Genomic DNA, 25,972 nt, shown 5'->3' on the forward strand with positions numbered 1-25,972 from the left:
AATGTGTGTGGCATAACCACACCACTTATTCAATATGTCAACTATATTTAGGGAATGAACCCAAAAAATAAGCAGATCTAAAAACTCAAATGGACCACACCACACGAAATTATGAGAATCGAATGCCTACCATAAAAATCTTTTTGGTGCCCTTAGAAGTTTTAGATAAAGCTTATATTTATGTTTTTCACTTATCCATGTATATGGGACCCTATGAACAGGTTAGATGGTGAATAAACCTCAATGTGGGCCCAATAAAAGAACCAACTTTCATCGGTAGACAAATTAAGTCCATTGTTTCCTTTCATGTAAGCCAACTGAGCATTGGATCTGCCTCATTTTTCTGTTCATGCCCTAAAATATTTTAATAAAACATATGGATGACATGGATATATCATACACAGTAAGGTAGGGTCTACGGATTTAAGTCAATATTTTTATACTAGTTTTATAAGTGGAATTACTCACCCATTTTCAAACAAGTGAAAAAGTAATAATTAATTATTTACCGGGAATTTACCTGCACCGTGGAAAATCAAACAGGCCTTAAAGAGTACGGGTTCTGCGGATCTCTGGTTTTTTGGGGGGTTCCAGCTAGAGAGGCCTGCTATGTTTCTTCCTCAGTCCAGTTTTCCTTTTCGTGGTTTGCGGCTTTGGGCCCCTGTGAGATGTGTGGGGTGGGCTCTGTTTCAGGCCTTAGTTTTGTTCTTCTTGCCCTTTACTTTCTTTGTGCTAGCTGTATACGGGTGGTATAGGATACGTGAGGCATGTTTTTTTTTTCTTTTTGTGCTCACCCGAAAGTTTGTATAGAATTTCCAATCATCATAGTTTCAGGTGGTCCGCTCCTACATCTCGTAAAAAAATAAAAAAAATCCTCCCCTCCCATGGCAAGGGACGTTGGACGTCTGATGACGTACCCATTTTTCCATGTGCCCACCTGATGTTCAAGATGTATTGATGAATGACCCAGATCATTACGTCATAGGGAACGAGTGGAAAGCACCTGGTGCCACCCACTAGGGCTCGTTTGATGTCATCATACCTGCACTATAATGGACTGACTACAGTCATGAATATAAGCATAGAGGAATATTTGAAATACATATCGATAGCCACAATAATACAGAATATTACATGTTTCTGGTACAACACTGAAGGCACAATGCTTATAGAGTTTCAGAACGACCACAACCGTATGCATAATGACAAGACTAAATTGCATGCATGAGATCACACAACTCAAAGAGAATGAAGGATATGTATAGAAAGAAAACCTAGGGAGTCTTCCAAATTCTAACGTGCGGTTTCCATTGGCTTAGGAAGATAGTTTTGCATCCTGTTGGAATGGCTGCTTCTCTTCAACAGGCTAAGCAGCAGAAATTGGTTTCGCTTCAAGACGCTAAGAAGCTGAATTTTGGTTTTCTTCATCATGCTGGAGAGGAGTTCCTTTCGATGATACCTGCGTGAGTGAGCAATGCCCATAAGTGTGTGATGAATTCACCACCATTCGCTAGGTTTTCTGCATGGGCCATGGCGTTATCTGATGGAGCAAGGAATAACATCAATTCCACCCAAAATTCTGCCAACAACTTCCACCGTGAGCTTTCGACTGGAAACAACAACAACAGTTGATTTCCAATATTAGCACCCATTTTTATTATATTTGATCTGTCGTTGATTTCCCTCAACTTCTTGTGTCTGTCGGCAGGGGTTGCGCATTCTTCAAGTAGTTCTCTGGTTTCTAATATTGTTTTATCAAATACAGCTTCAGTAGTATCTGTAGGATCAGGCAACAGTGCTGGAACAGAAGTTACAAGGTAGGCACAATATCCAGATAAGCTGGTGGCGATGCGGCGATTTTTTTTTTCTTCACAAGAATCGTCTTCACCAGAATCCATAGCTTTACAATTGAGACTGTGCTCCATCTCACAAAGAGTCGTTGCGATGTGCCAAACCAAGATGGTGTGCGTGTTTGTCTCGAGTTCGCAAGCCCAAAAGAGATCTTCTACTTTATTTCGCTGCAATGAAGAGAACCCATTTGTCAATTGACGGTTTTTAATTAATTGAGGGTCGTCCACCAATAGAGGATTGAGAACGGCTCTTTTCACGTCTGGATGTAATACTATGAAGTCACTGGCTTTCTGCCCTCGTTTAGTCATGTCAGCGCAGGCACAAAATAGGAAGAATGATATAGGGTTGTAATTGAATGAAGAAAGAAGATCGTACTGCCCTATTTTCTTCCTCCAAGGCTTCATTTTAATGAACTGATGTCGACAAATAAACTCGGATGCCCATTTGAAGATCTTAATCCTTAGCCAACAAGGTTTCTGTACATGTTTGCAGAGCAACGATACCTTTGTCCAATCCGAAAACACAAAGGTGAGAAACTGCAGAATCTGAAGGAAGAAGAACAAACCTATAACAACGAAGGTACCCAAAACATGGTTTTTGCCAGGTAGATTTGACAATATCTCGCCGCAGATGCTATCTTGGATACTTTTTTGCATATCATCGATATTCTTTTGGATATCATTCATCTGTCGTTGCATAGGTGGGGGCATGGGTATAGGTGGCATGGCCATGAACTGGTTTGACTTGCAGAATAAAGGTCTCGAGTCGTACTTCTCAAAGTTTGAATTCAACTTCATAAGCTGTTCTGCTATCAAAATACCAGCGCTGAATTTGACAATCTCTTTGATCATATATATTACAGTCCCACCTAAGAATAAAATTCGATCACTGAAAATGACAGGATAATTGGAGTAGAAGTAATCGTAGAGAAATGAAAGCTCCACTTCAATGACTCTATAAGCTCTTTCATGATCCCTATCGGTCTTGGAAAGTAACCCACGGTGAACAAATTTCCAAGTCTTTGGTAGACCGCACTCGTGCAATGGGTGTCCCCGAAATCTCCTCATCAGCATCCGGAACAAGGCAAACGAGAGGCACATGTCTTTCAAATGCCCACTTGGGTCACCACCATCAGACTTCAATAGCTTCTCTTTACATTGAAAAACCTTTTCAATTGTAATGACTCCATCATCGATCTCCATTTTGTTGGGAGGATGAGCCATTTCCATATTTAATCTTTCTTCTCCCTTGACCAAGTACTTGTACCCTTGCATATTGACTGGGTCGATTTCTTCACCATTGCTGCTTAGTTTGTCCTCATATCTCATGAAATCTGTGATCAGTATGGTTCTCGTTTCTAAGCTAACTGAATGACACAAGTGTAAGGAAGTAAGGGCGCTTCGTATCAGCCTAACACCACACTTCAGAACACTGAATAGCAATACCAATGCGAGTGGCCCGGTCCACCAGCTTTGATTGTGATGCACGTAATACACCCAACATACTAAATATAAGAGAAAGATATCTTGCAAAAGTTTGCTCACTCCATTTTGGGTGTCTCGCAGTTTACTGAGTGTAGAGGACGCTGTTTCATAAATGAGGAGCCAAAGCACAGCCCAGATAGCATATAGTTCGATTTTATAGGGAGGCGATTGCATCAGACCGAGGGTGTTTGATATGATGTAGAGATGCAGAGAGTAGGAACCCAATAGAGCCACCTTGAGCAACATCTGGTGAGATTGACGCCTGTATGAACCGAACATGATGAGAACAGCTACAAGAACGAGGCTGGTAATCAAGAGCACTACGATGTATGCTGGTCTGTTGTATTTGCCCTTGAGCATGTCCAAGAGGTTCTTGTCGTCTGAGAAGTTCATAGGTCCAATTGGTACCTTGGGCATGCGGTCGGAGAAGTTAGGTACATCTGGTACGTTGGGCACGTAGTTGGAGAAGTCAGGTACACCTGGTACCATGGGCATGCGGTCGGGGAAGTTAGGTACATCTGGTACGTTGGGCACGTAGTTGGAGAAGTCAGGTACACCTGGTACCATGGGCACGTGCTGGTTGCCTGGGATGTTCATAGCTTCCTTTGCTTCTCTCCCTCTGATCATGTATCACACCAACAACTCACCTTAAACAGATATGGATTTCCTATTCATTTTACTTATCTAAGAAATTAAGGCAACGGATGCATGAGGAAAGTGGCCGAGTAAATTACCATTTTCTTCTTCCAGAGATAAAATCTTTGAATGCAAAAGAACCCTTCTTTTTTTTTCTTATTGTTTTTTTGAGTTAGCGTGTTAGCACACACTCCATGTTAGCCACCCCCGCTGGGGATTGATACCAAGACCTCAAGTGTAATGCAAAAAGAACTTGACCAAACAATATAAAATCCTCCGTGAAAAAGAAAAAATTCTATCGAGAATCGTAAACAAAAGTTATTGAGTGGTTACAAATGTACTTGATATGACTTACAAAAGCCATGGGTTCATAACTTTTTGGAAACAGTAAACTTTCATCAAATGTTAAACTTAAAAAATAGTGAAAGACGTCTTATCCCACCCGAACTCCCTAGAAGACTGGAAACAAATACTTTTAAGTGATTGTGTAATGTATCTGAATTTTTTAGTACACATTTTTTTTTTCTAGTTGGATTAAAATTTTAACTTTGTAATTAATAACAAAACAATTAATTGGTCATATGGTAAAGACACTCTTGGATGAAGAACATGTGGAAGGATTGACTTGTGCCACCGTTACTCTTATTTGCGGGTGAGAAAATGAGTTCACCCGGATAAGATTTTCCTAATATGGGGGGGAAGTCCTCTCTTATAAGAGGGGATCTGAAAAAATCCCAAGGAAGTGAGGAAAGGGAGCCTGTTTGGGAGCATGGATTTGGAACCCGGGAACTCATGGATTTGAAACCACCACCTGGATTTGAAATCCTTCTATTGTGTTTGGCACCTTGGATTGGGAATCAACTTTAATCCAAAAGTAGCTATGCATTGTATATTTACAGGGGTTTAAATTTAATTACTAAATCAACTTTAATATCTCTAATTAGTGGTGTATGTGATGTTCGACACAATGGTTGTAATAAGCCCATTGAAATATATGTTTTGCTCGAAAATGATGAAATTCCAAGTCTCGGATGGGCCACAAGCACAAAATCATGTCTGAATGACTAACTAAACGTTTTTTAATCGTTGATTTACATGGACAATGTTTGGATGGTGCTGATCATCATATTAAATTAATTATAGTGATGCAATTGATAATCTAATGGTTTTGGGATATCATTAGTGGGCCATGTACCCAATAGAATAATAGTTTGGTGACACACATGTTACACATGCAACTCTTAGAAGGATTTTAGATGTAATCCAAGCTCTGATTGTGGATTTTAAACCCCCTCTTTGAGGGGATTTGAAACCCCTAGTTACTTTATGTTGGAAAATAACCAAGGAATTTGAAATCCCCCCAAATACGTGGTGCCAAACAACCCCTTAGAGTTGATTCAATAATAAGATATAGATTTTAAGCAAGATCTCTTATTGTAAAGATTGGTGTGGGATAGAACAATCTGACTACCGGACGGGCCTCATCAATCAGTTTAGATCTTGGTTATTTTTAATTTTTTAATTTTTTTTGTATCTTGGGTAATTCGATGGATTTTCCAATGTATCAGATTAATCTATACCGTTTATATCAACTCTGGATTAAATATGAGGCTTTATCAAAAATCATAGATGGATTTGATAGTTGGATAGTCGACAACAATCAAAGGATAGTGTTAATGTTAAAACATGTCATGTGATGATTGTGGATCTTGAATGACCCAAATCTGAACAATTCCTTCACTTCTCTCTAACTTGTCTGTGGGAGTCAATGGACGGTTTAGATCTTGTGGGAACCAATGATAAATTCTTAACATTTAGAAATAAGGAAATTTTTCAAAATTTTACGAAATCAAATCGTATAATAGAGTAATCAGACCTCTCTTGATTCGAACGAAGGAAGCTTCGATCAATTAAAATGGATCCAAACATTTCAAGAGGCTTAAACTGTGAAATTTTAAGATTTTCAATTCGATCGATCTATGCTCGATTTGATCGATGAATCATTGATCAAAGGGTTCGATCGAAGATGTCGAAAATGATCCAGTAATCAAACTATTTTAATTTTGATTTTCTCGATTCGATCAATTAATGAGCATAAATTTGACTCGATCGATCGATAGGTTCGATCAATAGACTCATGGGTTGATCTATCCGATTATAAAATATGATAATTGAAATTAATAAGCCCTTAATACATTCATTTCAGTTTGGAATAATTAAAAATTGATGAATGTCAATTGGCCACCTTAATTTGATCAAAGGTGAGCCCCATTGGATAGAATAATTGGATCAATTAATAATTTATGTTTAAATGATTTATTAAGGACCTTAAAGTCAAACCTAGTCGACTATCCTATGGATTTATCTTTACTGAGTTCAGGTGATTGAATCCCAACATGTCTCCTCTTCGTTACGATTAAGATGGATTTGATTGCCATATATTGTTGTATTGTGATGCTAAATTGATTTGATAATGTAAGAATGATTATATTGAACGACTATTATTGTGAATTGCTTATATTGAGATATTATATTATTACAATTATGAAATTAGAGTTTCCTTTCATACAGAGAAATGTATATGACAACTTGTGTAAGTTGATGCCTTCGGCATTAAGCATGCATTAAATGCATTGCATAATGCTCTTGTGTTGATTCCTAGAGGGTAGCTCTAAATGATTTGTATGCAAACTTTGTGCCTAGGTTCCTAGGGGATATTCCAGGATGATTTACCTAGTGGAATCATTACTGGAAGTGCACTATACTAGTGGAAGCCTACTCTCAAGGATTAAATGCGGGTCTTGCGTATGCATACCCAATATACTAGAAATTAGCTAAGTGCATACACGGGTTAACAGATATCCGACCCAGTATGGTAAAAATCCACCATGTGGGCCATGCACATGCCGACCCAATATAGTAGAAATCTGCTAAGTGGATATTTTCTCACTTGATGCATTATGATTGCATTCATACTCATTCCTGCATTGATACACATTTCTACATTTCTATACCTTAATTGTTGTACTATGCTATCTTAATTGTGCCATGCATAAACCATGATGGGTTCACTCACTAGGCTTGACCAACTGATGTTTGTTGAATGACAACTGTACTGAGGTGATCGAGACTAGAAGTGTAAATTAAGTACTAGGAAATGAAGCCAAGTGGTGGACAACCTACATAATCAATGGCCCTATTTATTTGAAGATGAACTTGCTACGATGAACACAATTGAAGCCCACCTTTATGACTTGCAAATAGGGCCATTACAATTCATTAATCAAGATAAATATGGTCATCCAATGGCGATCATTGTTGCAATAGACCCTGAATCTGACCTCGACTCCCTAATTAGTAGTATTCTTGATCTATTACAGGAACTATTAAGCAAGTCGAATCCAATCATCCCCACATTCGCTACTTATAAATTAATTTATCGAAGAAGCTCCCTGATGGATCACAAATGAAAATAAAGAGAAGCCAAAACCACTTTTATCCTTGAAAAAATAAAATATTATCTTAAACATGTTGAAGTCTATGATCGATGCCACATCAATGTTAGAAAATATTAGCTTAAAAAAGACAAGGTAGTTAGAAATGGTTTGTCATTCTATAAACTCAAATCAACACCAGCAACCATAAATGATGCTAGAACCGACATCCAGCACCCCTATTGGAGGTCAATCTCAGTGCAAAAGGCAAACCATGACCGACCTATATCAGTGTAGCTATGGAATCTTAGGCTACGATGGAGATGATTATATTGTTTAAAGAGTTTCCTAACTATTTTTCCTACAATTACCATGAGATTCTTGGCCTAGATAAATACCTAGTTAGGACTGTCTCTTAATAAAAGAAGGATCTGAACCAATTAGACAACCAACAAAGAGAATGACTCCTAAAGTCACCTTAAAAGTAAAGGAAGAAATCGAATGGCTACTAAAATCAATTTCATCCGGTCGATTCATTATGTTAATTGGATTTAAAACATTATGTTTCTCATCATGAAGAATGGAAAGCTAAAAGTTTGTATTGACTTCGGGATTCTCAATCTAGTAACTCCGAACGAATAGTATCTGATGTCGATTATTGATCTACTAGTGGATATAGCCACTGAACATAAGAATATGTTATTCATGGTTGACCATTTAGGATATAATTAGATCTATAATACTACTAAAGATGTTCTTGAAATAACCTTTAGGTGTCCGTGGGTAATTGGGACTTATTGGTTGGTTGTGATGTCTTTTGGACTAAAAAATACTTGTACAAAATATTAGAGAGCCATGAATATGTCATATTTCATGACTTGATTGGCAAATTCATGGAGGTCTATATTGATGGCATGGTAGTAAAACTAATTAACCTAGGCAATTACCTAACACATTTAAGGAGGTTTTGAGCGCATAATGAGACATAAGCTTAAAATGAATCTCCATAAGTGCGCCTTTGAGATCTCAGTAGGGAACTTTCTAGGATTTCTCGCATATCAATGGAGAATAGAGGTCAACTAAAACAATGTCTGAGCCATCCATAAAACGAAGTCAAAAGAACAAGGAGCTCTAGAAATTTATTGATCAAATTAATCTTTTTGTGTTGTTTTATCTCAAATTCAATTGAAAAAATTAACACATTCTCTCTACAAATTAAATTAAAGGTGAAAAAATTTCGTATGAAAAGTAAAGCATCAAACAACTTCTAATTATATCAAATAATACTTCATGAAACCGCTAGTGTTGATTTCCCCACAAAGGATCGGACATTCTGGCTAAATATTGTGGTGACCAAAGAATTGATCAAAGCATTATTGGCACAAAAAATTAATAATAGAAATGTGCAGGCAATCTATTATCTCTTTAAGACCCTTAATGATTCCAAGAGATTCTATTCTTTTACAAATAATTATACTTATCTCTTTATTTTATAGCAACCAACCTTCGGCACTATTTATTGACTGATATAGTCCATGTTATTACCTCAATTGAACTTATTAAATATATGCTTACACGGCCGATTAATAAGGGTGTCATTAGAAAATGGATTCTAGCACTTTTAGAATTTTATTTTAAATATATACCTCAAAGGGTCATTAAGGGTCAGTTCTTGACTAATTTCCCCACCGTTGCCTATTTGGAATAAATGACCTGATCATGCTCGATATTCTAGATATATACATTGTTCACTAGCAGTCTTCTGGAAATAGGAGGATATATCTATAAAAATTTATAAGTCCTCATGGAGTTCGTTTCTCTTGTGACACTCCTAGTATAGATCATGACCACCCTCAGCCTCCAATGCGTACACCAATCTCGAAGGACTGAGCTCCCCACTACCTCGCACTTGATCTTAATATGTTGAGAGGCCAAGAGAGGGGAGCCATACCTGTCTCGAGTGGGTTGCATCCCACTGATACATCCTTGAGGTGCTTTGTAACAACCTTAAATTTTGGTACATTATTAAAAAACTAAATTAAATATTTAAAGATTTTATTTTTAAATAAAAAATAAAAACAAGTCAATAGTTAAGTTGGTAGCGAAATTCTTAATTGAGAGAGAGGTTTAGGGATCGATTCTTGAAGTAGTAATAATAATTTTTTTTTATTAAATATCATAAAAGAAATTCAAATTCAAGATAAGGGAGGATGTGCTCATCCTATCTTATGAGAATTTTCTTTAAAAAAGGATACGAAGGTTTCTGTATTAAAAAAAAAGGAGATAGGAAGCCCTAAAGTAAAAGGAAGATGAAATTCTAAGAAGGCTCGATCAGGTAAGTTTTAATCGTTAGATCTTTTTAACTTTTGATTATGTTGTTAATTTCTTCTTGATCTATACAATGGATGGCGTGGATCATCCATACCATCATTGTATAGGTGTGTAGAGTCAATGTTAATAAAGTGATGTTTTTATGATTTTGGTCTAATTAGTAATATTTTATGAATAAATTAAATGGATGAAATCTGATTGTGCTAAGATAGATCTGTACGGATCATATGATCCTTAAGGCCAAAATATACAAGGGCCATAATTTTTAGATTAATCTAATAATCAGATAGGCCACATCAGTCAGATCTAAAAGTGTTTAATAAAGAAATCTTAGATTTTTGCGCAAGTGTTGGTATCACTTAGTGTAGAAGGTCGAGATGGGTCATCGGTGTATGTGTAGTTAGATCCACACCATCCATCTAATGTGTAGAGGCAAAACATGATAATACCTTAAGAATCTGAATGATCTAACCATCCGATGGACCACCCCGATCAAGTAATTATCATTCAATTTTATAATCTTAAAAAGGAGAAAAAAATAGAATAGAAATTTTAATTATTTGATTATTTTGGATCTAGCCACCTAGAATGTTAATCAGAGGTGAGCCCCACCATGTAATAAAAACATATAAATAATAATGTTGTTGATGTAACTGATAGGATTTCTGAATTCAAACCAACATAATTACCCTGTGGATTCTACACTACCAGACTCAGGTGAGTAACCCAACTTGTCTCATAATTCATTAAAATTAAAATAAATCATTGTGATTGTTTAATTGATTTACTGGTTTGAATATTTTAATATGATAATTGTACAATAAATTTATATGTGAATATTTTAATCAAGACAACTATGCCAAATATGGAAAATATGCATTTACATATCATCCTTCATTCATTGCATTGCATAATGCATGGTCGATCCTAGGGGCCCTCCCTGGAAGAAATGTCGATCTTGGTAGAGCGTTACCAGATGCGGGCTATGCCCAAGCCTACCGAAAGGTGGAAGCCTACCCAACGGGTGGATGCGGGTTGACGACCTCCAACCCAAGTAGATGAACGATCATCCCATCTGATGCATTCATATATCATTTTACATTCATATCATTATACATGTATTTATGTATTATTTTAATTGCTATGATTATGAACCATACTGGGTTATATCACTAAGCCTGACCAGCTTACATTTTTATTGATGGAAAAACCGTACAGAGGAGCTATTAGCAGATGATGTGACGCAAGAACCGGAAGGATCTACTGTACCTGAACACGACCTACCTGAAACATGGCCATACCTATCCAAGGATGAAGTGGCGGCATTAGAAAATTTTTAATTATATGTTTTATTTTGTTAACACAGTTTAATTAACGAATAATGCATACTGACATTTATTTTGAGACTTTAAGCAATTATTTAGATTTATTTCTTTGTAATAATGTTAGCATGAAATAAATATCATTATATTATAATGGTATAATAAATGAATGATTTTAAGGTTTATTTTATTTTAAGAGTCGTCAAGATTTATATATGTGTACTTGATTGGTGCTAAGTATTATGCATGTGTGATTGAGATTATGATGGACCATATATTGAATATAATTATCATTTCTGATTAAACTGATTAATGAATTAAATTAGTACACTTTGTGTACGAGTTACGAACTGAAACTCGGGTCTGAGGGTGCACACTCTGTACCCGGATTTCGGGGCGTGACATGCTTCCTTGGACTTTAATGCATGGGAGCCCCACCTTCATCTACCCTGGGTGGGCCAAAGTCAGAGGTTCCAGGATTCTTCTCACTCTCAAGAGCTTCCTTTGTCTAGGCAATTCGAGGTAGATTCTCCTTCTATCTGGAGTGAACGACATAGGGATAGGTTCCCCTTGTCCTTCCACTACTGAGGGGGAACACTCTCTAGAGTAGATGCTACAAGACTCGCCAAGGAGGCAGGCTCCACCATAACAAGCCCTTGGGCAAGGGATAAATCGGGTGGGTCGACGACTGGTCAATACATCAGCTAAAGAGGGGGAGCAAAATTAGGGACTTAAAGTATGCATTGTTGTGTCCACCCTATTGACATCCACAACTAGGTTTGGAAGTCCAACCAAATCTATTAACATATATGACCAAGAGCCTAAAGGTCCATATGGGATTTTGGTTGCCTGAAAATCGCCTTCCTCAGGCTGGACATTTTGACAAACATCTGGCATGCAAGTGGAGGGAGGTTTCTCAGATTGCCCAAATGGTGAAACAAGCAAATCTTTCGTTGTCATATCCCCTCCCCCAATTTCCTTAAGGGTAAAAAGAAGAGCTACTCTTGCACCTTCTTCTGACTGGGGCTTTTGGGACGGAACCAGCCCCACGTCCACTACAACTATTATTATTATTATTATTTAACTTTTTTTTACACACGCACACACACTCACGCAGTAGTGGGATTTCACCACCTATGGATACTCAAACCCTTGACCGGGTGTTGAAACTCCTGAGAGTTTTTCTTGGTGGCAACCACCTAGTCATCTGCCCTAGTAGTGAAGGCTTCCAGGATGCAATCCAAATCCTGCGCAAGAGGCATAGCTTGACGGGGAATGAGGGCTCCCCAAACAACATCCATGAACAATGTATGCAAATTATCCTAGATTTGAGTGGCTAGTGTGATAATAGCGGAGGCTCCAAGGGTTTTTAGGTTGGATCCACAACTGGCATGGTTGGAGTTTTTAGAGTTGTAGGCTTGACAAACTTAAAAGAGATCACCATTATTAGAGAACCATGAAACTACTTATAGATATATCAAGCAAAGTATTCGTAATCACAGAACCAAGTCCAAACACAAATAATCTGAATTTTATGTGGAAAAACTGTTGAGGAAAAAAACCACGACAGAAAGCAACGAGCAATCTACTATGAAAGAAGAAATTATGAGAGAGCTCTGTTCAACTCCCAAATCCTGATTACACCTAATATATAAGGTATCATGAATATCACAATCAAAATAGGAAAAAAAATCTTGAAATTATGCACGCACGCTTGATGGGACTTCGATGACATCAAGTAAAACACCAAAATGTTCCAATAACAAAACATGGATTTTTAAGATTTTTTTGATGGCATAGAGCACCTGTCGATGACATTGATTACTGCTCGATGGCATTGAGGGGTCTATCGATGACATCGACAAAACTGTTGTGTATAGAGAATATTTAAGACATCGACAACAATCTCCACAATGTCTTCAATCTTCATATCTTCTTTTCCTCATTTCTAATTATGCCTTGCATCATAGCTACACCATTGTTTCTCATGTACACTCCGTCTTTCATTTATGCCTTTGTTAAGCCCAGCGAAGTTGCACATAACTTGAATTTTTATGTGGGAACCACCTTAATAAGCATGTTAGATGGATTCACACTCTTGTGAATTTTCAATAGAGTCACGCCTCATTTCTAAAGTACTTGTCGGATAAGATAGTGACGCATATCAATATGTTTAGTACATGAGTGATAAGCATAATTTTTATCCAAATTAATCGTGCTATCATTTCACAATTTACTAACACAACTTCTTCCTAAAGCCCCAATTGATTTATCATCCCTCTCAAATAAACACCTTCCTTGAATGCTTCTGTCACTGCCTTATACTCAACTTCGATTGTGGAAAGAGTTATCATAAACAAAAGCTTTGACATCTAACTGATCGCTCCTCCCACCTGCACAAACGAGTAACCGGAAGTCGATCTTCTATTATCCATGTTGTTGCTCAATCAGAATACGCATAGCCTACTAATTTAGCTCATAATTTCTCAAATGATAAGATGTAATCATGTGTATCTCGAATGTATCAAAGTAGTTATTTCACTACCATCCAGTGTTGCTTGCTAAGGTTAGACATATATCTGCTAACAATACCAACCGCATGTGAAATATATAGTCTTGTACAGACCATAACATACGTCAAGTTACCAACTGCGCTTGTTAAGGTACACGAGACATACGTTTCTTTTCTTCATATGTTTTAGGACATTGTTTTGAAGATAGCTTTAAGTGAGTTGTGTGAGGAATGTTGACTGACTTTGTCTTATCTATCCTATACTTTATCAATACATTCTCAAGGTGTTCGGCCTGATATAACCATAGTCTGCTCCTCTACCTATCTCTGTGTATGTCAATGCCAAGAATCCTCTTTACAGCCCCCAGATCTTTTATCTTGAATGTCCATGATAACTGAGTCTTTAGTAAGTCAATCTCAGACATGCTGTGACTAGCGATAAGCATGTCATCACCGTACAAAACCAAGATAATGAATTTTTCATCACTTAGTGTCTTATAATAGACACAATGATCATATTCACTCCTAGTAAACTTTTAACTCACCAAGAAAGAAATAAACTTTTTATACCATTGCCTAGGTGCCTATTTCAGGCCATATTACGACATCTTCAACCTGAAATTCTTGTTCTCTGCCCCTTATATTTCGTAACCTTCTGGTTGTTTCATATAGATATATACTTCCAAATCCCCTACAGGAAGGCAATCTTCACATCCATTTACTCCAGCTCAAGATCGTATTAGTTAACCAGCACCAATACGAATCTGATAGATACTTGCTTCACCATATGCACAAATATCTTAGTGAAGTTGAAACCTTCTCTCTGAGTATATATCACTTCACTAATAACCTTGCCATATACTTATGCTATTTCTACTTGAAGAACCACTTGCATCTTATCGCTTTTCGGCTGACGGGAAGTTCCATCAACTCAGAGGTCTCATTCTTGTACATGGACTTCATCTCATCATTTATCGTTACTTTTCACTTTTTAACATCTGTATTGTCAAAAGTCTCCTAAAAAGTAGAATGATCCTCCTCATGCATGATGAGGAAAAATGTGACATTTGAGTCATCCATGTATCTTGTAAGTAACCTGCGATCCCTCAGCGGATTCTTTCTTACTACTAGCTGCACCACTTGCTTCTGTACCTATATCTGTGTCTCATCTCTGTCTAATTGGACATCCATAATCAACTTTACGGCTTCCTTGTGTTTATCCTTACGGAATAATGATCCCTCATCGAATTTGATATCACAACTAAGGATGATTTTCCATGTGACCTGGTCATACAGCCTGTACCCCTTCACACTACCACCATAGCTGACAAAAATGTACTTTTTAGCCCGTTGATCTAGCTTACCTCTCTCAATTGATAGTATGTGAGAGTAAGCGTTACAACCAAATATATGCAGTCTCGAGTAGTGTACCTGTTGACCACTCCACACTTCCTCTAGAATTTTACATTCAATGGTCATAAAAGGAGATCGATTTACCAAATAACAAGCTATGTTAACGGCCTCAGTCCATAATTTGTTGGCCAACCCAGTATTACCAATCATGTATTGGGCCCTCTCTAAGAGAGTCTGATTCATCCACTCAGTCACACCATTCTACTTTGGTGTGTGGCACATTGTATTATTCCTCACAATCCCTTCATCTTTGCAATACCAATTAAATTGCCCAAAAGTAAATTCTCCACTGTTATCTATCCTCAACACTTTGACCTTTCGCCCTGTCTATTTTTCTACAATCGCCTTCCATTGTTTAAAGTTGGTGAAAACATCGGATTTATTTAGTTTTCATAACATAAACACGCACTTTTCTGAAATAGTCATCAATGAATGTGAAAAATTATGATGAGCCTCCATCAGAATCCACAGGCGTCAATCCCCATAGATCAGAATGCACATAATCAAGAACTCCGTTACAAATATATTTATCAAACTTAAAAGATAACCTTGACTATTTATCATATATACAATGCTCGTATATATTAAAATCAAAATTTTTAAAAACTGGAATTAAATAACGGTCAGAAAGTACCTTAATGCCCTACTCACTCATGTTGCTCAAGCATGCATGCTACTTACATGTAGACATGCAATCGCTACAAACGTTGTAGCTCCATCCGATAAAGTACTCCCGATTAACCTATAATGATTTCTGTTCATCTGTCTTAATGACTATGATTGCCTCCTTTGAAACCTTAAGGACATGATCAAACCCAGTGAATTTGCACCCAAGTGTCTCGAGTGCTCCTAGAAATATAACATTATTCCTCAAATCAGGAAAGTGTCTCACTTCGTTTAAGGTACGCTCCATGCCATCAAACATCTTGATGTCCACCGATCCAACACCTATCACTTGTATAGGCATTATCATTGCCTATAAATATCTGGCCACCATCGTACTCATTGTAGCTGGTGAACTAACTCCGATGAGGGGTCATATGGTACGAAGTCTCCATATCCAAAATTCATTCTTCATTGAAGTACCTATTTTTTGATGTGATAAGCACGCCACTTCTGTTCACTTTCTCACTCGATTCCACGGTGTTGGCTTCCCTAGAAGAACTATCTGAATTTTTTATTCTCGATTTAGGATTCTGACAATCCTTCTTAATGTGCCCGTTCATCTCACAAGTACAACACGTCAACTTTCCTTTGTCCGTACCCTTGAATTTGGACATCGATTGTGAAGATCCACTATCTCACTCAAAAATTCTCCCCATCGTAACCAATGCACCTGTAGAAGTACCCACATCACTGTTTTTCTTTTTCTTCGCCTTTAATTGAAGAGCTGAGATAACGGTCTTGACACTAATGGTAGTTCTACCGGCACACAAAGAGTCCTTGAACGACTCATATGAGGCCGGGTGAGAATTTAGCAGAATGCAAGCCTGATCCTCATCTTTCATCGTTTTCTCCACATCAAATAATTTACAAATCAATCTATTGAAGTTACTAATGTAGGCCTCAACATTAGCCCCCCCTGATATCTTCGGATTGAACAACTGACGCTTTGAGTACAAACAATTTTCAAGAGATTTCTTTGCATATATGTTCTCTAGTTTCTCCCATGTACTTGTTACAAATTTTTCTCTCATGACATTATAGAGGACCTCATCCATTAAATGCAATTGGATAGGTTCTCGCTTTCTTATCCATCTTGTTTTATTCATCTTCAGTCATAGATTCCAGTCACTTTTTAAGGAGGACATCATCCAATCCTTGTTGAACTAGGACACTGGTCATCTTAACCATCTGTAATTTTAAATTATTTTTACCGAAACATTTTTCAACATCGAACTTTGGGTTAGATGCCATTGATACGTTGCTTTCAGATTCGATCTTCTTCCCAATGTTAGCTATGATACCACTTGTTAGGGAATCAATGAAACACTTAGAGATGAATCAAGCAAAGTACTTGCAATCACACAACCAAGTCCAAACACAAACACTCCGAATTTTACATCGGAAAACCCATGCTGCAAAAAACCACGACGTAAAGCGACAAGTAATCTACTATGAAAGCACAAATTACAAGAGATAGAGATTATCGATTTGAACAAGCATCGAATATCCCTTACAAGCCCAAGTTATTCCCTTAAAACCCTTAGTAATGAATTAGAAAGTCATCTTCAACTCCCAAATTCTGATTACACCCAATATATAAGGTATCATGAGTATCACAATCGAAATAGGAAACAAATCCCACATTTACGCAATTCTGTGTGCGCTCGATGACACATTCGATGGGACTTCGATGGCATCGACGATCTATCGATGGCATCAAATACATTCGATGTCATCGAGTAAAACCCCAAAACGTTCCAGTAATAAAACATGAATTTTCTGAATTTTTTCTGATGGCATCGACCACTGCTCGATGACATCGAGTGGTTTGATAATGACATTGACAAATCCTGTTGTTTACAAATTTAAGACATCATCAACATCCCTGTCGTCGATCCTTCTTCCATCAAACACTTCTATTGTTGCCTTCACATCTACCTCATACCTAAATTGAGCGAAGGAAAAGCCCCTTGGTCGGGAAGAGTTTGGGAATATGCAGATGAATATATCCAGGACTTTGCCATATTTGTCAAATATCACTCTATTGTCCTCCGACGAGCAAATGTAGGGGAGATTCCCAATCAAGAGGCTAAAGGAGTGGTCAGGATCGCTTCTCTCAACCCCTGCATGGGAGATGATCCCAAACCCCTAGCAGAGGTGAATAAGAAAAACCTTCCCTTGGTGGAATGACATAGTTCGGTTCAATGCCAAGCTTCTTCTTCTTTAGCCTCTTAGTGGAATGCAATGGTTTGATGAAATTCAAGATTAAAATTCCTCATTTCTATTTTAATTAGATGGAAACATCCATTTCCATATCTATTGGCCTAAGGTCAGAATCACTCTATCAAGGTGGATTTGAAGAATGATGGGCACTAATGTGATGTTTGTCAGAAATCCATACCATCCATCCCTTTTGAGAAGTCATTTTAGCACATGCGACCAAAAATGATGTTCATCGAAAACTCGAGTGGGCCGCACCAGAGGAAACAGTGAGGATCCAGTGACCACCATTTGAAAAATTCGTGTGGCCACAAAGCTTCATATCTTTCATATTAGGCTAAGTTTTTGTTGTTTTCACTTCATCTAAGTGGGAATGACCTTATAAATGGTTTGGATGGCATATAAACATCAAGGCAGATCCTAGGAAAGTCAAGGGAAGGGAACTATTTCTCGAGTTTTCCTTCCCGTGAGGCTGCCTTGAGTTTTGGATCCACTTCATTTATTAGTTACATGCCTTGAAATGACCTCGTAAAACGGATGGACGGTTTGGATTTCTCACAAACATCAAGGTGGCGCCCACCTAGCATCCTAGCATAGGATGTTGATGGTAAAGGCTTTCACACGAAATCCGAGTCCGATTGTTAACGACCTTCAGACTTTCGTGAGTATAATTGCTGGAAACGGATTGGCTACTCACCCCGCAGCCAGTGATCGGTGCTCCGTGGCCCCCAACATGATGTATGTGTCTCATCCATTTTTACAGTTAATTTTACGGTAAGAACTCAAAACTGAGGTAGATCAAAATCTAAAGTCGGCCACACGGTGTTGATTGAACTCTCACCCTTAAAAACTTAACGTGGCTACACAAGATTTCAATCAAGCTGATATTTGCCTTTTACCTTCATTGAGGTCTATCTACAGGTTGGATGTCAAATAAACATTAAAGTGGGCCTTAGGAGGTTTTTAATGGTAGACATTCAATCACTACTGTTTTCCAATGGTGTGGTCCACCTGAGATTTTGATCTGCCTCATTTATGGAATAGATTGTTAAAATGATGTGTAAAAGTGGGTAGACCGTGTGGATAAAACACATAGACAATGGTGGTTCCCACATAGCACCAACCACTCGTCAGATCTAGGGCAGCGTCACTAGCCAAACCGCGTCCATCATCCCTACCAAACGTACTTTTTTGGCTGGTGTACCACACAGCAGGTATATAGCTGCTGCATCGAGGTCCTCAAGTTCTTTCGGTCTTAGCGTGAGGTATGTGTTATATCCAAACCGTCCATCCATTTGGCAAAAGCAGTGAGGGAATTGAACTTCTACCATTGAAACCCATTCAGGGGTTATAGAAGTTTTGGATCAATATGAAATTTGTTTTTTCTCTCCATCCATGTCTTTATGACCTTATGAATAGATTGAATGGAAAATAAATGCTATGGGTGATCCCTACGAAATTTTTAACAGTGAAAATCAATATCCATGATGCTATTTGTGGTATGGTCAGGTTGATCTTTGGATATGATTCATTTTTTGAATAATGCTCTAAAATGATCTCAAAATATGGATGGACGTTGTGGATATAAAAAAAAAACCATCACTGTGATGCCTATGTAACTTTGGTCTCTTTTGAACCGGTCGTACAACTCAGAGCTCTTCGTACGAGGTGTACCTACACTAGCTATATAGCTGGTGTGTGGTACACCAGCCAATCCACTTCCCCGCGGGAGAATTTCAAGAGGGTAGTAAAAGGGGGAAGAAGATTGGCTGGTGTACCCCACACCACCAACTTTGATGGTGTAGAAACGTGTGCTGTGAAGCCTAACGCTGACGCTCCTGCAGAATGGTTCAATGGAGATCAAAGTTACGTAGCCCCACAATGATGTATTTACCGTATCCACACTTCATCCATTTGGAGAGATCATTCTAGATCTCTCACACAGGAATAAATCATTTCAGAGGCTTAAGTAGACCACACCACAAACAGCACTGGGATAATGATTCTCACCATTAAAATTTATAGGATCCACCGTAATATATATTTTCCATCCAATCTGTATACAAGGTCACACAAATATAGATGAAAAGGAAAAACAAATATCATATTGATCCAAAATTTCGGTAACACCCAAAACGGATTCAATGATAGGTGTTCAATAACCCATTGCTTTTTTACATTGTGATCCACTTGATTTTATTGTCTTATTTTTCTGCTCAAGACTTGCAAGGAGATCGCTTAAGCGGACCGACGGTTTAGATATAACTAATACCTCGTGACGGGACCCATATAACTTGGTGGCGTCACAGCATCATCCAGGTCTCGGTGGTGCGTGGTATCCGTTTCCAGTCCAAGGTAGCATGCATGCATAATGGATGGACGTGGATGCGCGCGGATTAACGGACGCGGATTTCATGTTAAAGCCTTCGCAGGAAGGTTTTGCACAAGAATTTTGGGTGGGACCACTATGATGATTGTGTGAAATCTAACCCATCCAATCATTTTTCGAGCACATTTTAGTACATGAAACCAAGAATGAGGAGGATGTGACACTTAAGTGGGCTACACGAGATGAAACAGTGGAGAAAGGAATGGCCACCATTGAAACCTTCCTAGGCTCCACCTTGATGTTTATATTCCATCCAAGCTGCTTATAAGGTCATTTTCATGGAGATGAAGTGAAAACACCGAGAACTTAAACCGATAAAAAACTTTTGTGGCTATATAAATGTTTCAATGGTCGTCACTAAATCCACACTGTTTCCTCTAGTGTGGGCCATTTAAATTTTGGATGCATTTTATTTTTGGTCCCATGTACTAAAATGATCTCTAAAAATGGATGAGCAAAGTGACTTTCTCATAAACATCACAGTGGGCCCCACACATAATCCTTGCAAGGTCCTCCCAGTGGGCCCCACAGTTCGTGCACAAGGATGCTGGTGGGGCCCACTGCCATGTTTGTAGGAAACCTACTCCATTCATCCGTCTTGTAAGCTCATTTTACGAAATTCAACCAAAAATAAGGTGGATCTAAAACTTAAGTGGACCGCACGAGAGGAAATAATGGGGATTCAGTGAGAACCATTGAAATATTCTTATTGCCATAAAAACTTAGTTTCAGGTTTTCTTCTTCTTCTCTCTCTTTTTTTATTTTTTTTTATTTTTTTTTTTATATTTTTATTTTATTCCAGTGGTAATGGCCTTATAGACGGTTTGGATGGCATATAAACATCAAGGTGGAGCCCAGGAAGGTTTCAATGGTAGATACTTCTTTCCCCAATTTTCCCTCTCGTGTGGCCCACTTGAGGATTAGATCCAACTCATTTTTGGAAGCTTGTATAAAATGAGCTCGCAAAACGGATGAACGGGTAGATTTCCCACAAACATGGCGGTGGGCCCTACCCAGCATCCTTGCGCAGGAACTTCCCGCCAAAGCCTTTTGCAGGAAATCCGCGTCCCGGATTAATGTATTGCCCCCGGCTGTTTGGAGATCGGGATAGGCAGAGGATCCGTGGGTCACTGAGGGGCTGTCGAAATGTATAAATTTCATCCACCCCGTCCATTCATTTTTTCATATAAGTTTAAATTATTATCCCAAAAATAGAGAATATCCGATGCTCAAATGGACCACACGGTGGACATTAAATTTCTACCGTTGAAAAAATCTTAGGGACCACAGAAGTTTTGGATCAAGATGATATATTTATTTTTTTACTTCATCCGTGTGCATATGACCATATCGATAGGTTGGATGGAAAATAAATGACGCGGTGGACCCTAAGAAGGTTTATGGTGGGCGTCTGCTTCATGTGGTGTGGTTCACCTGAGCCTTGGATCTGCATTATTTTTGGTATTGTAATGGATGGACGGCGTGGATACAAGTCATACTATCACATTGGCCCCTCAGTGGCTCACGGAGCAGTACCTAATCCGCGCCCAGTTTGGCTACTAACGCTGTCAGTTGCCTGGCTACTTATCGGTGTTCGGTGGCCTCACTAATGTGTTTCGTATACGCTGTCCGTTCATTTTTCCATACCATTTCATGGGACGCGGATTGCGTCCTACCCCGCCTGCAGGGCTCTTTGGGGCCCACTGTTATGTAAGTGTTTTATCAACATCGTTTGTCGTTTTTCTCGGATAATTTTAGATTATGAGCCAAAAAATGATCCAGTTCCAGGGTTTTTCTTTTTTTTACACGCACACGCACCACCACACACACGCCATGGTGGGATTTCACCACCTATGGGTACCCGAATCCTCAACCAGGTGTTGAAACTCCCGAGAGTCTACCACTGGAGTTAGAGTCAGGACCCTCCAATTCCAGGGCTTAAATGGACCACAAAGTAGAGATTTAACGACTACCATTAAAAACTTCTTGGGAGCTGGAGAAGCTTCGGATCAAGCTGATATTTGTGTTTTCACTTCACCACGTCTACAAGACCTCATGAATAGGTTGGATGGTAAAATAAACATCATGGTGGCCCTTAGAAAAGTTTCAGCGGTGGGTGTCATTATCACTGCAGCTTCCTCTGGTTTGGTCCATTAGAGCTGTGGACCTGCTTCATTTTTAGGATCATGCCTGAAAATGATTTAAGAAAAGCGATGAACAACGTGGGCTTACACTTACATCATGGTGGGCCCCAAAGAGCCCTGCTCGGATGGATTACCATCCGGGCGGGGGTAGGACGCGTCCCATTTTATGGCATGAACTATGAAATGAGATAGATCCAAATCTCAAGTGGACCACATCACAGGAAATAATGTTGATTGAATGCCTAAACATTAGGGTGGCCCTACTAGATTTTTAATAGTGGACATTGAATCAGTACTAGTTTCCTACCGTGTAGTTCACCCAAGATTTAGATATTCCCCAAGTCATAAAATGATATGGAAAAAAGGATGAACAACCTGATTAAAAATCATACATTATGTGGAGCCCACATAGCACTGACCAGTAACCACCTAGCTATTGGCAGCGTCACATGCCAAACCGGCTAATGGATTGCCTATATCAATATTTGGATCTCTTTCCAATATAATAGATGCCCAACCATCTTTTTGCCTCGTGACATTGCTTATGGTCACCAATCAATTTGATTACTGAGTAATGCTCAATTAAAGCTGGTGCTAACATATTAAAAAATTGCAAAAGTGGAGTTCTTTTGATACTCCAACAGCATGTGCCCCTCAATACACAGGCACCGAGAAATTCCACACATGGCACAAACTTCAATGAAACTGGTTACCTTTAGAGCTTACTGTCACAAAGCCACGTTCAAAAATTGAAATTCGTTGCAAACTCCTAATCTCTGGTTAGTGGACAATCGTTTGTCAAAATTGGTTGATTGGATATTTTTCATATTTAACCATCCAATAATTATCCCTCAATTGAATAATCAGATAATCCAACAAGCCTAACTTTTAATTCAGGATTCTGTCATTCTCCCATCTAGGGTTGGAAATACAAGATGAATCACCTGCATTATTACTTCTCAGGGCTAACCTCGTCATCATTTCTCAATATAAGAAGGAAAACAGAAAGAAGAAGAAAATAAAAAGTCATCATTTCTCAATATAAGAAGGAAAACAGAAAGAAGAGGAAGAAGAAAATTAAAAAGTGTATTCCACTACCCTATTTCTTCATGCATAATAATATCTTAAAAATTCCTATGCTACTTGAAAAATTCGCAGTTTGAAGAACGAATGAGAAGGAAATTAGATAAATAAATAAACTAAAAAATAAGACCTGCAGGAGAGATAAGTGGGAGCCACTATTTTAATGGACAGCACTACCTTACTCGCGTCCATATACATGACCGTGACTGCTGATAACAAAAAAATCACGGTGGGGGAATGTGCATGAGACCCAACCGTCCATCAGGTATGCTGCATCATTTCTGCTAGGGGCGCAAAAACCAGGCACATCCAAAACTTTTGAGTTGGAGATACAATATATAGGTGTAGCGTTGGAATGAGGAAAACCACGTTCTTACAGAATTCAGGAAAACCACGCCATAAGAATTTGGAAAAATACATGAATTTTTGCTGCTCCCTATTACGTGGGTCTTTGATGTTTGAGGTTTAGGAAAAAGATTGTTTGGGATTAAGGCCAAAGATGTGATGGCGCGCTTGATGGATGGATGGGATCACATGGTTAATTTCATCCACCCTGGCTGATGAATGGTTTATTTCATGGAATATCAAACCATATTCACCTAACTGCGCATAACACATTAGCACAAAAAAGAGGATGGATTTATCAGTCTTGGAGGCTGATGAATGTTTCAAACCCCACTCAATTTCCACTGGTGTGGTCAACTTGAGTTATGGATTTGCCTTATGTCCAAACGCAAGCTAGCCAAACGGATGGAAGGAGAGCAGATACATAGCGAAAGGCCCCACAGCTTAGGGCTGCAGGCAATCTTCATCTCAACCAGTGGGTGTAGATATCACACTTGCCCGTCCCTAACCGGAGGCATACCAAAATATATAATATATCAGGCTGTATTGTACCATTTTACAGATAGAATTACATAAGAACTACGTACCTTCCAACCTTATCTTACTTGGGCAGCGAGGATTTCAATAGAGATACTTCTCCATGAACTTCTAAACACCCTTTAAGAGAAATCCATTTATAAAAGATTCCCTGCGTGTAGAAAAGAAATCGACTAAGACATGAAACTTTGTAATTAATCCATGCGGAAATATATGTGAGGGAAATAATGAGTTCGATGAGGAAGAAATCAAAGAAGGATGTGAAGAAGAAGCATACATGATTACGAGCTGAAGATTTCACAGCATGGCTGCACCAGAGAAAACCAAGCGTTTTAAAAGACTGGAATTCAATGAAAGTTTTGCACCATTATTTAAAGAATGCGGATAATCTGTATTGGAAGGCTAAGGAAATTCCAGTGCTGTCGCTTCTAATTGGTCCACGTCATTTCATTTCCGATGACTCCTGCTCACAAAATACAACGCATTTCTCTGTCCCACAGAGATTAGGTGCTACACAAGATAACTTTTACCGTGTCGAACTTGTCTGGGTCACATGATTTCTGCATTAAATCCACACCGTTCATCATTTGTTTTAGATATTTATAGAGCGTAGGCCCAAAAACGAAGTACATCCAAAGCTTATGTGAACCTCATCACAAGAAGCAGTGGAGATTGAACAAACTACTGTTGAAACCTTCCTGGGGCCATCCCTGAGGCTTATTTTCCATCTAACCTGTTCATAAGGTCACATGTACCTGGATGAAGGTAAAACACAAATATCAGATTGATCAGAACCTTCTGTTGCCTCAAGAATTTATCAACGGTAGCATTAATTCCTACTTTTTTCGTGTAATGTAGTCCACTTTAGTTTTGGATCTGCATTATTTTTCGGATAATATCCTAGAATCATCTGAAAAAAAATAGATGCATGAATGGTGTGGATGTAAGAAATACATCATCAGGTGGCCCACGTAAATTTCAAATTTGGGTTGCTCGTTGTTTGGTGCAGTACATTCCAGGGAGAGACAAGAAAACCGGAAGCTGACATGTGAAACTTCCTTGGCGTCCATAACGATAGCGATGTATCTGATCTAAACCATTCATCCATTTTTTTTCACATCATTCTAGCATTAGACCCAAAACGAGTCATATCCGAGGCTCAAGTGGGACACAATATAAGAAATAGTAGGAATTAGACGCTTACTGTTGAAAATTTTTTGGGGGATATTTTTGTTTGCCCTTCATCCCGGCTTTTGTGAACTTATCAGCAGATTGGATGGAAAATAAACACTATCGAAACATTAAGGTACTGTTAAGAAATGGAAAACAAACACCGTGGAAACATTACGGCACTCTTAAGAAGTTTTTAATAGTAGGACCCTCCTTAACCACTATTGCCTATTGTATGGTCCACCTGATTATTAGATCTGATTCATTTTTGGGACATTTCCCTAAAATGATATGGAAAAACCAATGGATAGCATGGATAGAAAATACATACATAAAGGTGGGCCCAACGGTAAGGGTGACACCGTCCTGAGTGAGGTCGGGTCTCACCGAATCCATTCCACATTCCCTCCAGTGGATGGAAGCGGATTGCGACTT

General features: G+C 38.5%; 1 protein-coding gene across 4 annotated transcripts; it reads right to left on the reverse strand.

The window, feature by feature from the left end:
* Positions 1 to 1,082: 1,082 nt before the first annotated feature.
* Positions 1,083 to 24,817, reverse strand: LOC131221393 (uncharacterized). Of its 4 annotated transcripts, none has more exons than XM_058216653.1 (3): positions 24,645 to 24,817; positions 24,426 to 24,518; positions 1,083 to 3,982 (listed from the first exon to the last, which is right to left on the reverse strand). In XM_058216653.1, the coding sequence occupies exon 3, from the start codon at positions 3,960 to 3,962 to the stop codon at positions 1,428 to 1,430; it is 2,535 nt and encodes an 844-aa protein (XP_058072636.1). In that variant the 5' UTR covers positions 3,963 to 3,982; positions 24,426 to 24,518; positions 24,645 to 24,817; the 3' UTR covers positions 1,083 to 1,427. The 4 variants fall into 4 exon arrangements, with proteins under 4 accessions (XP_058072636.1, XP_058072635.1, XP_058072639.1 ...); XM_058216652.1 differs by having other exon boundaries at positions 24,418 to 24,518; XM_058216656.1 differs by having other exon boundaries at positions 1,083 to 3,954; positions 24,645 to 24,816.
* Positions 24,818 to 25,972: the final 1,155 nt, after the last annotated feature.

The sequence above is a fragment of the Magnolia sinica genome, chromosome 12, assembly GCF_029962835.1.
Source record: "Magnolia sinica isolate HGM2019 chromosome 12, MsV1, whole genome shotgun sequence".
NCBI classification, from domain to species: Eukaryota; Viridiplantae; Streptophyta; class Magnoliopsida; order Magnoliales; family Magnoliaceae; genus Magnolia; species Magnolia sinica.